The 17,126-nt window shown below is 42.4% G+C and overlaps 1 protein-coding gene across 3 annotated transcripts in view; it reads left to right on the forward strand.

The window, feature by feature from the left end:
* The window catches only part of glra3 (glycine receptor, alpha 3), a 98,395-nt gene that overhangs the window by 14,200 nt on the left and 67,069 nt on the right, over nucleotides 1-17,126 (forward strand). For all 3 annotated transcript variants that reach the window (XM_085911646.1, XM_085911647.1, XM_085911648.1), the window contains 2 exons: nucleotides 14,454-14,584; nucleotides 16,824-16,891. In XM_085911646.1, the coding sequence (XP_085767772.1) occupies nucleotides 14,454-14,584; nucleotides 16,824-16,891 (199 nt within the window). The remainder of the gene's footprint in view (nucleotides 1-14,453; nucleotides 14,585-16,823; nucleotides 16,892-17,126) is intronic.

Consider the following 17,126-nt stretch of genomic DNA (forward strand, 5'->3'; position numbering starts at 1 on the left):
GGGGGGGCACACATGATTTAATTATTGACTTTTTTTGCTGCTTATAAGATTGTTATAAAATAAATCTAAAACGGTGTCCTGTTTCAGTAACAGTGAAATTATAAGCAACTTTCTATGTAATGTTTTTATTTACAAATTTAAATTTCTAGTTTTAAATTTCTGCCTCATGACACGAGTCATATAGATAGTACGAAGGTGCGACATTCACAGCCAGGTCACTCGGTGTTCTGTTTCAAAATCACAGTGAAATTATAAGCAACTTTCTATGTAATGTTTTTATTTACAAATTAAAATTTCTAGTTTTAAATTTCTGCCTTATGACACGAGTCATATAGATAGTACGAAGGTGCAACATTCACAGCCAGATCACTCAAAGAGTCTTGTATGGAAATATTTTGCATTCGAGGTGGGTGTAACCGGAGTAGCGCAACCCTGGGGGGCTGGTGGGGAGGCGAGGGGGGGCTGTTTGTGACAGTGCTGGAGTGGGCGGCGGCTGTCAAAAAACAATCTGGGACAATTTTGAAATCCTCCCTGGACATTTTCTTAGGTCTCAGAAGTAGGATATGTCTGGGAAAAAGGTCTGGTCACCCTAAACCGGAGCAATAATCGATTCGAACAAGTCAACGTGCAAAAGATGCTTGAGAGGTTTTGAGGCTTGAGAGGCTCCATGCCACTGCTGCTCTTTTTTTAATATATACAGTAATCCCTCGCTATATCGCGGTTCATTTATCGCGGCTTCAGTACATTGCTGATCCCAAAACAAATTCAAAATTCAAAAATTCAAAATAAAAATTCTAAATTGAGGAAATATGGCCAAGTTGCCCACACGCCAGCAGAAGGCAGGGAGTGGCGACACAATTGCAGTACGTACGCGTGTACTTTGTTGTAAAAAAAGTTGTTATAATAATAAGAGTTCTAAAAGCATTTACAGTATCGTACATTGTCATAATTTTTTTTATAACAATAAAAGTTAGAAAAACATATTTAAAGTATGTACACTTGTACCTTGTAAAAAGTTGTTAGAATGGTAAAAGAGATATTTACAGTATGTAACACATATGTTACACACACACACATATCATATTTATATTTACATTATATTTTATTTTCTGTGTTATACAATTAATATAGTATTTACATGTTTGAAACTATGTAGTATTATTATTACTGTTATTATATTATTATCTTCTAATGATATTATATACATTTATATGGTTTAATATACATTTATTGACACACGAAAAACTTATGTATGTTAAAAATGAGAGGGTGACACCACTTCGCAGATTTTCACCTATTGCAGGTGGCCTTGAAACCAACTATTTGGATAAACGAGGGATCACTGTGTGGTTGAGTATTGTTATTTATTATCAGTCCTGCTTGTTTTCATAGATGTGTGATTGCCATGCCACTGTAAGTGAAACATATATCATTGGCTGGATACCTGTCAATCACTGATTTACACTACAAAAAGGCACAGAAAGAAAATCATTCATCCACTTAATTAGATTAGATTACATCGAACATTAGATATTAATCAATAAGTTTATTATTTTACTGGTTCTTTTATCACAAACAAGATATTTTAGGTTGCATTACCTGACATGTTTCGGCTTGTACTTCCGTCTTCATCAGAGTCTCGAAACATGTCAGGTAATGCAACCTAAAATATCTTGTTTGTGATAAAAGAACCAGTAAAATAATTGACAACTGAAAACAAAAACTACGAAGAAGTACCCGAAACATGTCAGGTAATGCAACCTAAAATATCTTGTTTGTGATAAAAGAACCAGTAAAATAATTGACAAGTGAAAACAAAATGAATTTACTACAACTATTACGAATACGTTTATGCTGAATTTTATTTTATGTGCAGCATAGTTTCTTGTGAGCAAAGACTGCGAGAGCAGTGCGCAATTGCGCAGCTGTGCAGCTTAGAGAGAACAGTGCCTACCACTGATCCATGCAGTACTTTTCATTTTGGTAAGCTGGGGTAAATCCTAGGGGTGTAATGATATGTCTTTTGACCGATACAATACGTAAAGATAAAAGGCCTGACAATTTGACATATACATAGATACATATATCGCTCTCTTAGAATATGATAAAGGCAATTTCAACACGATATTTCAATATAGTAACAATGGCTTTGGTATGGCAATGGTAAATAAACTCCAAAAATCAACATCCCTTATTTCATTAAATTTCATTTTTAAACTGATTCAGCTTTGCTGATGCCTAATGTAAAAAAAAAAAAAAAAAAAAGTTGATAAGTACCGTATTTTTCGGACTAAAAGTCGTTCCGGAGTAAAAGTCGCACCAGCCATAAAATGCACAATAAAGTGAAAAAAAAAACCATGTAAGTCGCACCAGAGTATCAGTCACACTTTTGGGGCAAATTTATTTGTCAAAATCCAACACCAAGAACAGACATGAACCAGCAACAACAGGCTAAATGATACGGTGTGCTAATGTGACATATACCCAAACGAGGAGATGAGAACGGGCCTGACGTAACATTCAGAGGTATTCAAATAACTATTACATAAATAACACATTTATCAAACCATCTGTGTCACTCCAATTCATTAAATCCATCGATCGTCCTTTAAGTCAAAGTCAGCTCTAAGTTAAGTTAAAGTTAAAGTCCCAATGATCATCGTCACACACACATCTGGGTGTGGTGAAATTTGTCCTCTGCATTTAACCCATTCCCATGTGATTTTGATCCATCCCCTGGGGGAGAGGGGAGCAGTGAGCAGCAGCGATGGTGGTATTGTCATTTTCTTCACGTTAAGACACACAAAGAGATAGAAATTACGTTTCCCACCGTCCCACGGTGACTAGACCCATTACACAACACATACAAGCAAATAGCACAAAGAGTAAAAACGAATAGACAAGAGCGATGAATAAGTAATAAGCAAATAACCCAAATAAATAAACAATAAATAAATAAATAGATAAATAAGAGGAGCAAAATGGAGCAAGCATGCATACAGCAGACAGCCAGAATAAAGCGCAAAAGAACAGGACGTCAAGCAGCCGAGGGTGGAGGGGGGAGAGGATCCAGGAGCTTGGAGCACGAAGCTGTTGGCGAGTCTGGTGTTGCGGGAGCGCAGGCATCTGTACCTCTTCCCAGAGGGCAGAAGATCAAACAAAGAGTGAGTGGGGTGACACACATCACACATAATCGCGGTCGCCTTGCGGGTGAGACGGGAGGTGTAAATGTCCTTCAGGGAGGGGAGCGGGGCCCCAACAATCTTACTAGCAGTGTTCACTATGCGCTGCAGAGCCTTCATGTTGTATTCAGTGCAGACACCACCCCACACAGCGATACAATTGGAGAGGACGCTCTCAATGGTGCCACGGTAGAATGTGGTCATGATGGCAGGAGGAGCACTTGCTCGCCTGAGTTTCCGCAGAAAGTACACGCGGCGCTGAGCGTTCTTTGCCAGCGACGCAGTGTTGTTGGCCCAGGAGAGGTCCTCCTTTATGTAAACAATGACGTCAGACTTAACAAAACAAGAGTTTAATGAGCCAACAACTACTGAACTGTAACGATAAAAACATATACAAGTTGCTACACGAATTAAAATATATCAAATAACTATAAATAACAAGTTTTTCAAACCTTGTGTCACTCCAAATCATTAAATCCTTCAAACGTGGGGCCCTTCGTCATCTTTGTCATCCCATGATCGAATCCTTTGTCCTTAATGTAAACAACCACCGCGCCGTGCCCCGGATGTCACTTGCGGTTCAAATTACAGTAATCCCTTGCTACATCGCGGTTCGTTTATCACTGTTTCACTACATCGCAAATTTTTGAATTTTGAGAATTTGTGAAAATATTCACATATAAATGGCTCCTGAGTATAAGTCGCCCCCCCACCCAAACTATGAAAAAAAAACGCGACTTATAGTCCGAAAAATACGGTAGAGATACCACTGTACTGTCACAGTTGCATGCTTGCCATAAATCTGTGGCGTCAACCAAAGATGACGTGTATGAGCGAAAAACGAATTAAAGTTTATAAAAGATAACATTCAATTTTGAATTTAAAAAAGGGCATTTGGAATTATGAGTCTAAACATATCAATTAAATCAGTAGTGTAAAGCTTATTTTTGGCACAGCCCTCATCGTAGTCAGAGTTTCCTTCGGTGGGCCATTATGATGTCAACGCCTTATATACAGTATAGGCTACACAACAAACCGATAACTAGTTTTGAAATCAGAAACTTGTAAAACCTATTCAAATATCTTAAAAAGATTAACGTAATCAGCAATAGCAATATCTTTATTTTTAAAAGTTTTGATAATTTGTAATTTTAGTACTGAAACATTAAGTCGATGCATAATTTGTCTGCACGTGCCACATAAAATGACGTGGCAGGCCTTGAGTCTGACACCTATGAATTAAATCGATCATCCATCCATCCATCCATCCATCCATCCATCCATCCATCCATCCATCCATCCATCCATCCATCCATCCATCCATCTTCCGCTTATACGGGGTCGGGTTGCGGGGGCAGCAGCTTTAGGAGGGACTCCCAGACTTCCCTCTCCCCAGCCACTTCGTCATCACGGGGGAGCCCAAGGCGTTCCCAAGCCAGCCGAGAGACATGGATCTTCCCGCCTTTGGCCGCCGCCCAGCTCTTTTTACACCTGACCCCTTTGGCCTCTCCCACCGGTGTTGAGCCCATGGGAAGGGGGACCCACGTTTCCTTTTCGGGCTTTCCCATGGGTGAAGGCTCAGCCACCAGACGCTCGCCTTCGAGCCCCAACTCCAGGCCTGGCTCCAGAGGGGGTGACCCGTGTCCGATCAAAAAAAAATAATCAGTCAATAACATAGAAATTATGTCGCGTCAGTGTGTAGCCAGCATTGATGTAAACAAGTCCAGCTGTCATCGAGTTGGAGTGTGTGCTGCCATCCATGCGATGTCTTTTTCGTTCGCCTCCTAGTTCTTTTTAACAATTAATTTTAATCGTAGAGCTGACGACTGAGTACGTCCGGTGCTGTGCCAAAGTAGGTATCCCCGTGATCATCCCCTCCTGCAGGAGCATACACCCAATGAGCGGAAGGCGAAAGCCGTTGCCGCGCGGCAGACAGCTTGTTTTCAATAAAACCATGAAGAGCACACTATGATGAAGGCGGAAGTACACGCCGAAACATGTCAGGTAATTCAACCTAAATAATTTGTCTGTGATAAAAGAACCAATAAAATAATGAAGAGCACACTTTTGTGTTTGTCAATTTCCATCTTTAGAAGCTAGGTTCCTTTTATTTTATTTTTTTAAGTTCTCACTCGCATTATGTGCCAGGTGAGCACAGCAGAGTAAGCACAGCTGGTTGAAAACAAGTGGTCAACTCTAAACTGGTTGACATTCATGCAGAAAAGCACAACAGCTGAGTTCAGAATAATCAGTGACAAAGCCTGTGCAGTCAAGTCATTTATTTATATAGCCCTCAATCACAGACAAGTCTCAAAGGTCTTCACACGTACAAAAATTGACAATTATTCTCAACATCCCCTGATCTTAAACTCCCAGGAGGGCAAGAACCCCCCCCCAAAAAAATCCTATGGGGAAAATGAGAAACTTTGAGAAGAGACCACACATGGGAGGATCCCCCTTCCAGGATGACCAGGCTGCAATGGATGCAGAGAGGGCACATAGATCACATAATGTAGAACAATCCAAAGAAAAAGTGGATGTCCATATTCAGGGCAGGACAGAAAGCACAAACTCCAACCGGATCAGCCAACACAGGTTAGTTAAAGGACATGGCATAAAAATGTGTCTTTAGTCGTGTCTTAAATGTTTCTACTGAGGTAGCAGTTCTGATATCTATCGGGAGGGCATTCCAAAGGTCTGGAGCCCGAGTGTGCAGGCATCTATGCGATTTGGGTTGACTGAACAACAAAGCACGGCCGGCCCTTCACTGGTTGGTCAGGTGGCCTCAGCTTTGGTACTAATTTTGGTAGCCAATATTAAAAATATTTAAATGAATTTATTTCTTTTTTTAATGCAGCACATTTCTTATTGTAAGATTAACATTCCTTCTACACTGCTTCTAATGTATTCAGTGTATGAGAGACAGTAGTTGTACCTCAAAAACATATTAAATATTTACGAGCTTCGAACGTTATGCTGTGTTTGTTCTCTCATGTTTAAGAACAAAGACGAGAAAACATGGAAAATGGATGTGAAAAGGAAAAGAGGAAAGGACAAATGAAGAATTGGGTGAGGTGTCTCCTCGGATGCCTAAGTGGTTTAGCAGCTGATTTCAGAGCCTCGAAAAATGACCAATAATCCCTCAACAAGCCAATGGATTGGAAACAAAGATTCTCCCAAGATGTAGGTTAAGCTACATTATAATAAAATGAGTTAATGAGAGTCTGAAATAAAATGTTTTAATGGTTATATTAATCCAGCAAATGTAACTTGAAAAGCAACATCGACCTGTCGAAATGCGCCAAGAACTAAGAATTACAACCACTAAATACAGTATTATTTAGAGTGATCTGAATCTAGTGTTTTAAAAGCGTTTATTTTTTTTTTAAATTTATATATATATTTTTTTGCTTGGAACGGATTAATTTTTTTTTCTTCATCTTCTTCCGCTTATCCGGGGTCGGGTCGCGGGGGCAGCAGCTTTAGGAGGGACTCACAGACCTCCCTCTCCCCAGCCACTTCCTCCAGGTCATCCCGGGGGATCCCAAGGCGTTCCCAGGCCAGCCGAGAGACGTAGTCTCTCCAGCGCGTCCTGGGTCGTCCCCGGGGTCTCCTACCGGTGGGACATGCCCGGAACACCTCCCCGGGGAGGCGTCCAGGAGGCATCCTGATGAGATGCCCGAGCCACCTCATCTGGCTCCTCTCAACGTGGAGGAGCAGCGGCTCTACCGCTTGTATCCTGGATCTCGTTCTTTCGGTCACGACCCATAGCTCGTGACCATAGGTGAGGGTAGGAGCGTAGATCGACCGGTAAATCGAGAGCTTTGCCATTTGGCTCAGCTCTCTCTTCACCACGACGGACCGGTACAGAGTCCGCATTACTGCCGACGCTGCACCGATCCGCCTGTCGATCTCGCGCTCCATCCTGCCCTCACTCGTGAACAAGACCCCAAGATACTTGAACTCCTCCACTTGGGGCAGGATCTCATCCCCGATCCGGAGAGGGCATTCCACCCTTTTCCGACCGAGGACCATGGACTCGGATTTGGAGGTGCTGACCCTCATCCCGACCGCTTCACACTCGGCTGCGAACCGCTCCAGTGAGAGCTGGAGATCACGGACTGAAGAAGCCAACAGCACCACGTCATCTGCAAAAAGCAGTGACGCGATGCTGAGGTCCCCAAACCGGACCCCCTCAACGCCTCGGCTGCGCCTAGAAATTCTGTCCATAAAGATTATGAACAGAATCGGTGACAAAGGGCAGTCTTGGCGGAGTCCAACCCTCACAGGGAACGAATCCGACTTACTGCCGGAAATGCGGACCAAACTCTGGCATCGGTGATACAGGGACCGAACCGCCCTTATCAGTTGGCTCGGCACCCCGTACTCCCGAAGCACCCTCCAGAGAACCTCCCGAGGGACACGGTCGAACGCCTTCTCCAAGTCCACAAAGCACATGTGGACTGGTTGGGCGAACTCCCATGCACCCTCGAGGATCCTGGCGAGGCTGTAGAGCTGGTCCATTGTTCCACGGCCAGGACAAAAGCCACACTGCTCCTCCTGAATCCGAGGTTCGACCTCCCGACGGATCCTCCTCTCCAGCACCCCTGAATGGACCTTACCAGGGAGGCTGAGGATTGTGATTCCCCTGTAATTGGAACACACCCTTCGGTCCCCCTTCTTAAAGAGGGGAACCACCACCCCAGTCTGCCAATCCAGAGGCACCGTCCCCGATGTCCACGCAATGCTGTAGAGGCATGTCAGCCATGACAGCCCCACAACATCCAGAGCCTTTAAGAACTCCGGGCGGATCTCTTCCACCCCCGGAGCCTTGCCACCAAGGAGTTTTTTAACTACCTCAGTGACTTCGACCCCAGAGTTTAGAGAGTCCACCTCAGAGTCTCCAAATCCTGCTTCCACAATAGAAGGCGTGTGGAATTGAGGAGGTCTTCGAAGTATTCCCCTCACCGACTCACGACATCCCGAGTCGAGGTCAGCAGCACACCATCTCCACTGTAAACAGTGTTGACCGTGCACTGCTTCCCCCTCCTGAGACGCCGGATGGTGGAATAGAATTTCCCCCGAAGCCGTCCAGAAGTCATTCTCCATGGCCTCGCCAAACTCCTCCCACGCCCGAGTTTTTGCCTCAGCAACCGCCGAAGCCGCGTACCGCTTGGCCATCCGGTACCTGTCAGCTGCCTCCGGAGTTCCGCAGTCCAAAAAGGCCCTATAGGACTCCTTCTTCAGCTTGACGGCATCCCTTACCGCCGGTGTCCACCAGCGGGTTCGGGGATTGCCGCCACGACAGGCACCAACAACCTTACGGCCACAGCTCCGGTCGGCTGCCTCAACAATGGAGGCGCGGAACAAGGTCCACTCGGACTCAATGTCCCCCGCCTCCCCCGGGACATGGGAAAAGCTCTGCCGGAGGTGGGAGTTGAAGCTCTTCCTGACAGGGGATTCTGCCAGACGTTCCCAGCAGACCCTCACAGAACGATGGAGTCCCCAGAAGGAGCGCTCTCCAGCACTTCCTCCAGGGACTCTAAGAAGGGTGGGTACTCTGAGCTGCCGTTCGGTGCATAGACACAAACAACAGTCAGGACCCGTCCCCCCACCCGAAGGCGGAGGGAGGCTACACTCTCGCTCACCAGGGTGAACCCCAATGTGCAGGCGCCCAGTCGGGGGGCAATAAGTATGCTCAACACCTGCTCGACGCCTCTCACCGTGGGCAACTCCAGAGTGGAAGAGAGTCCAGCCCCTCTTGAGAGGGCTTGTACCAGAGCCCAAACTATGTGTGGAGGCAAGTCCGACTATGTCTAGTCGCAAACTCTCTGCCTCACACACCAGCTCGGGCTCCTTTCCAGCCAGAGAGGTGACATTCCATGTCCCTAGAGCCAGCCTCTGCAGCTGGGGATCGGACCGCCAAGGTACCCGCCTTTGGCCGCCGCCCAGCTCACTATGCACCCGACCCCTTTGGCCCCTCCTATAGGTGGTGAGCCCATTGGAAGGGGGACCCACGTTTTCTTTTCGGGGTATGCCCGACCGGACCCCGTGAGCGAAGGCCCGGCCACCAGGCGCTCACCTTCGAGCCCCACCTCCAGGCCTGGCTCCAGAGAGGGGCCCCGGTGACCCGCGTCCGGGCGAGGGAAAACGACATCCATATATCTTTTTCATCATAAGGGGTCTTCTGAGCCGTGCTTTGTCTGGCCCCTCACCTAGGACCCTTCTGCATGGGTGACCCTACCAGGGGCATGAAGCCCCAGACAACATGGCTCCCAGGATCATAGGGGCACGCAAACCCCTCCACCACGATAAGGTGACGACTCACGACTCACACAATTTTTTTTTCATTATCCGTAATGGGAGAACATGATTCGGTATTCGAACGATTCACTTCTCGAACAGCACATATATATATATATATATATATATATATATATATATATATATATATATATATATATATATATATATATATATATATATATGTGAGTGAGTGAGTGAGTGAGTGAGTGAGTGAGTGAGTGAGTGAGTGAGTGAGTGAGTGAGTGAGTGAGTGAGTGAGTGAGTGAGTGAGTGAGTGAGTGAGTGAGTGAGTGAGTGAGTGAGTGAGTGTTTTATTAACACATTTGCACGAAGGTTATTTGTGCAAAAGTTCTATTGCGAGGACACATTATCAGTAGGGTAAAACTAACAAAAAAAAAAAAGACAAAGTTCAGCATCCCTTCTTTGGTGATGAGGTAAACACAAATAACCTTTGTGCAAATACACTCACATACTGGCACAAATGTTGACAGTACTATCAGTATATATATATATATATATATATATATATATATCTGCCACGTGCCTGACTAAAACCTTATCAGAAAAGTTTAATTGAATTCATGCCATACCCTGATAAAAAAAAAACAGTTCCTTTAATTTTTTGAGCAGTGTGTATAAAAATACACGCTGTATTTAGACATGCTGGTTCATGTCTGTTCTTGGTGTTGGATTTCGACAAATAAATTTGCCCCTAAAGTGCGACTTATACTCTGGTGCTTTTGATATATGTTTTTTTTTTTCACTTTATTGTGCACTTTGTGTGCTATATATATATATATATATATATATATATATATATACTAGATGACGAAGGGACCCACGTTTGACAAGGTTTGAAAAACTTATTTATGTTATAGTTATTTGATATATTTTATTTCGTGTAGCAACTTGTATATGTTTTTATCGTTACAGTTCAGTAGTTGTTGGCTCGTTGAACTCTTGTTTTGTTAAATAAAGAGCCGTTTACCATACCCACATCTTTGCTTGTACTTTGTTAACGCTACGATATATGTAGTTATATACTAGATCCGTGGCGCACGCGCGGCGTTGTTGACATAAAGGACGAGGAATTTGATCGATGGATTGAATGATTAGGAGTGACACAGATGGTTTGATAATATTGTTGTTATATGATAGTTATTTGAAATATACTTTATGTATCGTTATATGGGTCTGTGGAATAATTAGAAATGCAACTTACGAGTCCGATGTCAGCGGTGCGGCGCATATGCGACGTATACATTGTTTACATAAAGGACGATCGATGGATTTAATGAATTGGAGTGACACAGATGGTTTGATGAACGTGTTATTTATGTAATACTTATTTGAAAAACTCTGAATGTTACGTCAGGCTCGTTCTCAGCTCCTCGTTTGTGTATAAGTCCCGTTAGCATACCATATCGTTTAGCCGGTTGTTACTGGTTCATGTCTGTTCTTGGTGTTGGATTTCGACAAATAAATTTGCCCCTAAAGTGCGACTTATACTCTGGTGCTTTTGATATATGTTTTTTTTTTTCACTTTATTGTGCATTTTAGGGCTGGTGCGACTTATACTCCGGAGCGACTTATAGTCCGAAAATTATGGTGTGTGTGTGACACACACACACACACACACACACACACACAGTGGAGCCTCGGTTTTCGACCACAATCCATTCCAGAAGGCGGTTCGAGAAGTGAATCCGTTGAATCGGTCAAAAATGAGCAAATGAAAAAATTGTTAAAAAGGCGTTTTTTTAAGTCCTGTAACGGATGATTTTTTTTTCCATTATTTGTAATAGGAAAAATAGAATTCTGAATCTATTTAAAAAATATTTTTCCTATTACAAATAATGAAAAAAAAAAATCATCCGTTACTTAAAAAAAAACGCCTTTTTTAAAAAAAAATTTCATTTGCTCATTTTTGACCGATCGCGCAACTGCAGCGCACTGCCCCAACGCGCAACCGTAGCACACCGTCGCGCTGGTCGCATTATTGTGACAGAGCCGTCGCTGAAATTTTGGACCAAATCAATTGAATTTATGTACATATAAATGGCTGCTATTCAATTAAAAAACAGCTGTCCAGTAGTGTCACCTCAAATTAAGACAGTAACAGTACTTAGTGAATCACTGTGCTGTCTTATATAATACCAAAATATTTCAACACTAAAACTAAGCTAAAAGACAAATCCCAATAGCTGTTTTTATTTGGACCAAATAAATTGAATGTATGTACATATAAAGCACTAAGATATGATATTCTTTCATGTGTATTCCATAATGTGTCACTTCCCACTACTCAAGAATCAGAATGAGAGCTGGTCTTCTTTCCTCAAACTGTTTGTGTATGAGCATGTTAAGAAGAGGTTAAACGAGTCATCTAACTGAGGGCAAACCAAAACATCAAGGTCACAATCCATTAGAGTAAATGCTCCAAAATGCCTAAATAAAAGCTGATGATCCTAAAAAGACATGTCGTGTGTGTGCGTGCGTGCGTGTGTGTATGTGTGTGTCCGTGTGCACGTTTGTTTATCAGGGCAGTCCTTGCTGAAAGCAGAGATATTTTTGGAAATGTTCTCTCATATCACGTCCGGTGAATACACAAACACACAAATATAGCATGTCGTAGGCACGTGCAGAGATTGACCCCAAGTGGTGCCCAAGCACAAGCCCTTATTTTGCTCAAGATGAGAAAATTGGAAAACCTGAGCCCATTCTTTTCCATTCATTAAAAAAAAAATGTAACTCTTGTGGGAATAGTGCTCCGCTCAGAATTGCAATGCGCGCAGTCCCTCCACCTAACCCCTCATCTTCTTCCACCACTTTGCTTATGGGTAATTTTCAGACCAAAAGCCCAAGGTTCCTTGTACTAGTAGTACCTGGTTATAAGAATTTTCTTGCCACCAGTCAGCCACACACAGCAACCATGTGTACGCTCATAGGTCAAGGTAGTTCATCCAAATTCAACTGAGGGTGTATGAAGGAGGGGAAAAACAAACTGGACTCCTGTCTAGCAAGTGGCAGTAACAATAAAAGCCAGGTGTGTTATTCAGAACATAACCATAGCCAGAATCACTGTGGAGCATGCAGTTGGAAGACTAAAGGGCAGGCAAAGATGCTTGCTAAAACTGCCACCTTACAAAAGTGTTCCCTCTCCACCTTGTTGTTCGGTCAATGAGGAGTCACTCTATTGATGACTTTAATTTTTTACCATAACTTAATCCACTGCAGTTTTATCGTCACTTGCACGCAGCTTAGAGCACTGGATTTTGTAATGTCTTTTTATCTCCCATGACCATCTTGGGTTGTTACACATGTGCTGCACACGCACACACACAGCTGTGTACACCGTTTACCATTATTATGACAATTTCAAAGTACTATATACAGGCAGAAAGATTGAACCACATACACTCTCCAAGACTAATTTTTCGGTGGAGAACCCAAATTTCTTATCGGCGTCTTATCAAAAGCCAGTATTCTCAAACGGGTTTTAAAATGAGCAGTTATTTTAAATTGGACTGCCAGTGCTATTGTTAACCCCATCTTCTTCCATTGTAGGCAGCTGGCTAGGTTAAAGCCCTTCCTTTCTCAACAGCAATTAAGAACAGTAATCCATGCCCTTGTTACATCTCGGCTGGACTACAGTAATGCACTCAACTTCAAAGTCAGACAGTTCTCCCTTAAGCGTCTCCAGTTAGTTCAAAATGCTGCCGATCGCCTCCGAACCGGAGCTTGTAAGAGAGAGCGCAGAACCCCAATCCTGCCACCCGCATCCACTGGCTCCGAATACATTTTAGAGTGCATTTCAAGATACGTACTTCTATTCCCTTTCAAATTGTTAAACGGCCTCGCCATAGCTTACCTCTCTGAGCTTCTCCCACAACATTTTTACTAACAAGCGTATAAGTGTATTAGACATCACAAAAATCGGGGAAAATCCATCGATACGCTGCACTGTACTACAAGCCGCAGGGTTCAAAGCTTGTGCAAAAAGTAGCAATTTATAGTCCGGAAAATACGGTATTAATTTGTGTTTCAATTGACTGTTTTCACTGTCTTTGTGACTGTCCTATTGCTACATGTGAAGTACTTTGTTACAAATGCAGCTGTTTTAAAAATCCATCTATCCGTCAGATTGTCCGTCTGTCCGTCCCCCTGTCTATCCGATCGTCCGTCCGTCCATCCATCCATCCATCTATCCATCCATCCATCCATCCATCCATCCATCCATCCATCCATCCATCCATCCATCCATTCATTGGACCCGCTTATCCTCAGGGACGTGCTGGAGCCTATTCCAGCTGACTTCGTGCAGACAACTTGAACTGGTTGCCAGCCAAATGTAGGCCACAGGGGCGAACAACCATTCATACTCAGAATCACACCTACAGGCAATTTAGAGTGCTCAATTGGCCTCCCATGCATGTTTTTTGAATATGGGAAGAAACTCAGAGGAAACCCACGCAGGCATGTGGAGAACATATGAACTCTACACAGGAAGGCAGAAGCTGGAATTAAGCCCGTAACCTTTGCATTGGGAGGTGAACGTGCTAGCCAGTGCGCATCGTGCCGCCCCACATTTATTTTTTATTTATGTAAATGAATGAAATTATGAAGAGGGTTTGCTGGAGGTAAACATGTGCTGTGATTAAACAGAACAATCAATCGGAATCACTCAGATCTGTTGTTGACATTCGCCTTGAACGTTTTGAGGTAGAAACTGAGAAAAGCCGAGTGGGATGATTCCGTCTTCCGACCTTCTTCGAATGCAGCATCCGTACATCACTCACTTGTTCATGTTGCTCGCTCACTTACTCGCTCGGCAGTATTGCTCACGCGCTCACTTGTCTGGATTGCTCGCTCATCTGTATTGCTTACTCGCTCGTCTTTATTAACTTAAAAATGTGTTGTGCAGCTAAATTGAGTATTTTTTTGTGTATTTTTTCACTATAACAGTGTTGGCCAGTGTAAGGAGGTTGACCTTGCTGCAAGAACTCGACAAGTCCCAATGTCTCCCTCTGACTTTCTGGACAAACTGATGGGAAGGACATCTGGATATGATGCCAGAATAAGACCAAACTTTAAAGGTATCACTTAACCAAGCTGATGGTTCTGTTTTTTTTATTTTTTTTTTTTTTCAAAAGACGTTTCTGTGCAAAGGAGGAAAATAATTTGAAGAATATACCTTTCTCCTTTCAAATATTTCAGGCCGTAGCATATGTTTGAAATTGTTGTCTAGTTCCAAAACGCCGCAAAAATGACACAAATGCGGCACAATAAGCAGTGATGTATGAATTTTATCATATATTGCTGAAAACAGCTATGATTTTAAATTATGGCATGCTCATATCTGTCTGAACTGTTGGGGTTCCTTTTCATTTATTTAACCTTAAAGGGACACAAACGCAAGGATGGTCCATTTTTCATTTCTAGCGGTTGGTATATTTTTTGATCAGGAAAATTTAAACAGTTAGAATGATCAATTTTATCAACTCATTGTAGAGAAATAATAAAACAACTAAACAACTAATGCCTTTAGAATGGCCGACTTTTAATGAAGAATATGGCCATACCCCTCCATGTCTTGGTTGATCGTATTACGGAACGAAGCGATCACAATTTCCCCATTGGAAATCATTGTACAGACATTGCTTGTGGACACCTCTACTTAGGCCCATTTCAACCTCTGAAAACCACATGAGACGATTCACCATTCCATGGCTAAATTAAGAGGACGAAATGAGAAGTCTTTCTGCAGCTAAAATGCCACGTTACATCTGTCTATTTCTTTTCATCAGTCACCAACATATGCAAACAGGACACTTCCTGAAAGACTTTATAAAAGCTGAATTGTTCATAGGCCGTCATTTATGCAATTGAAATTTGTATTCATTTAACTTACACTTTTTCCTGAAGTATGGGGTACCCCCTCTGCAGTCTTTCCGAAGACGAGGTGCTTTAAACGGCCACACTCAGCTTAACAGTCAGCCTCCTCGCTGGAAGTCTAGTACTCCCAATCTTTCCAATAAGCCGACCTCCAGGGTTTTGTCTTGCATTTATTTATCCAAAATTGAATTGGAACGCAGCTGATGCGGTCCACGGTAAGGCTTCTCGCTGAGTGGCAAGCCTAATTTTTTCATCCTTGGAATAGATGTACCGTATTTTTCGGACTGTAAGTCGCGTTTTTTTTCATAGTTTGGGTGGGGGGGGCGACTTATACTCAGGAGCGACTTATATGTGAAATTTTTCAAATATTTTTACTTGACACATTACTTACTAATATAGTTGATCACTTCACATGTTATTTTCACTAGACCGCATGAGGGCGCACTATGGCTGTGGAATAATTGGAGCCTCACTGACAATAAGTTCCATTTAATGACTTTCAGTCTTAAATGTTCAAAAAATACTGTATTCCAAAACGGCAGGGTGTTGACGAAGCATATTAAGCAAGCCAGAAAACAAGAGTAACATGCTTTCGCTTCCTTGTCTAATGTAGCCAGGCTGATTTGTCAATCAAGCAGACACCACCCAAAAAGTGGGTGTCAGTAAATGCACCGCCACTCTGTCCAAAAATAGCGTTAAATCTTTTCAGATTTTTTTTCAGGGGGGTAATTGTACTATATTATTTAATACAGTCCTATCATATAAGTGCCAATGTTGGGTTCGCTTTATTGTCCCTTTAATTTAACCAGGTTGTCACCATTCAGATTTAAAACCTCTTGAAATATACTCTGCCTAACTAGTCTCTTTTTACTTTATGCTGTAGATAACAAATTTCATGACCTAAAAATAACTAACCTGCAAAGCAACTCAATAACTAACTGTAAATAGAGAAATAAAGACAAAACTTTTTCATCTGTCAAGTAACATAAAATGCATCTTGATAAGATGAACACTTAGTGGGCATAATACCACATCAATATCTAAAGCCATTTTCAAACAATCTACTATATTGGTAGGACCAACCAATAAAAATTGGTCATTTTGACCAAGAATGTCTGACCGATCTATTGGTTAAATCTAACCAATATTGTCTTTAACCAACTAAATTGGTAGTTTTCATTGGTGCCACCTTGGCCTGTTCAAAGCCTGCACCTGATTGACATAGCCACAGATTGTTTTCTTGTTCATCAGATTAGCCACACCGGCACTAACATTTTGACTGAATCACTTGCAGGTAATTTCTTTCAAAATAAAATAGTATGTTTAATGATAGAATGGGCAGAGTAGGCATCGCTACTATGTATCCAACAGTGGGAAGTTTGGAAAAAAAACAACAACAAAATGTATAATAATGTATAATAATAAATTATCCCTTTACAGGTCCTCCAGTCAATGTCTCCTGTAACATTTTCATCAACAGCTTTGGTTCCATTGCTGAAACCACCATGGTATGTACATAATAATAAAAATGAATAAATTTTAACTCATTCACAATGCATAGAAATCAGTGGGTTTATAGGTCCGCTTTTTCACACTACTAAATAGCAATGTCGATGGATTTGTATTACAATCGTGTGTCAAGTACGTATATTCATGCAAGACATCAACTAATTAATGAGTTGAGAGATCAGGACATGTCTTTGAATGCTAAGAGACATTTTAAAGTGGACTTTATGCGAGTTA

The sequence above is a fragment of the Syngnathus leptorhynchus genome, chromosome 5 (assembly GCF_054491065.1).
Source record: "Syngnathus leptorhynchus isolate UIUO chromosome 5, UIUO_Slep, whole genome shotgun sequence".
NCBI classification, from domain to species: Eukaryota; Metazoa; Chordata; class Actinopteri; order Syngnathiformes; family Syngnathidae; genus Syngnathus; species Syngnathus leptorhynchus.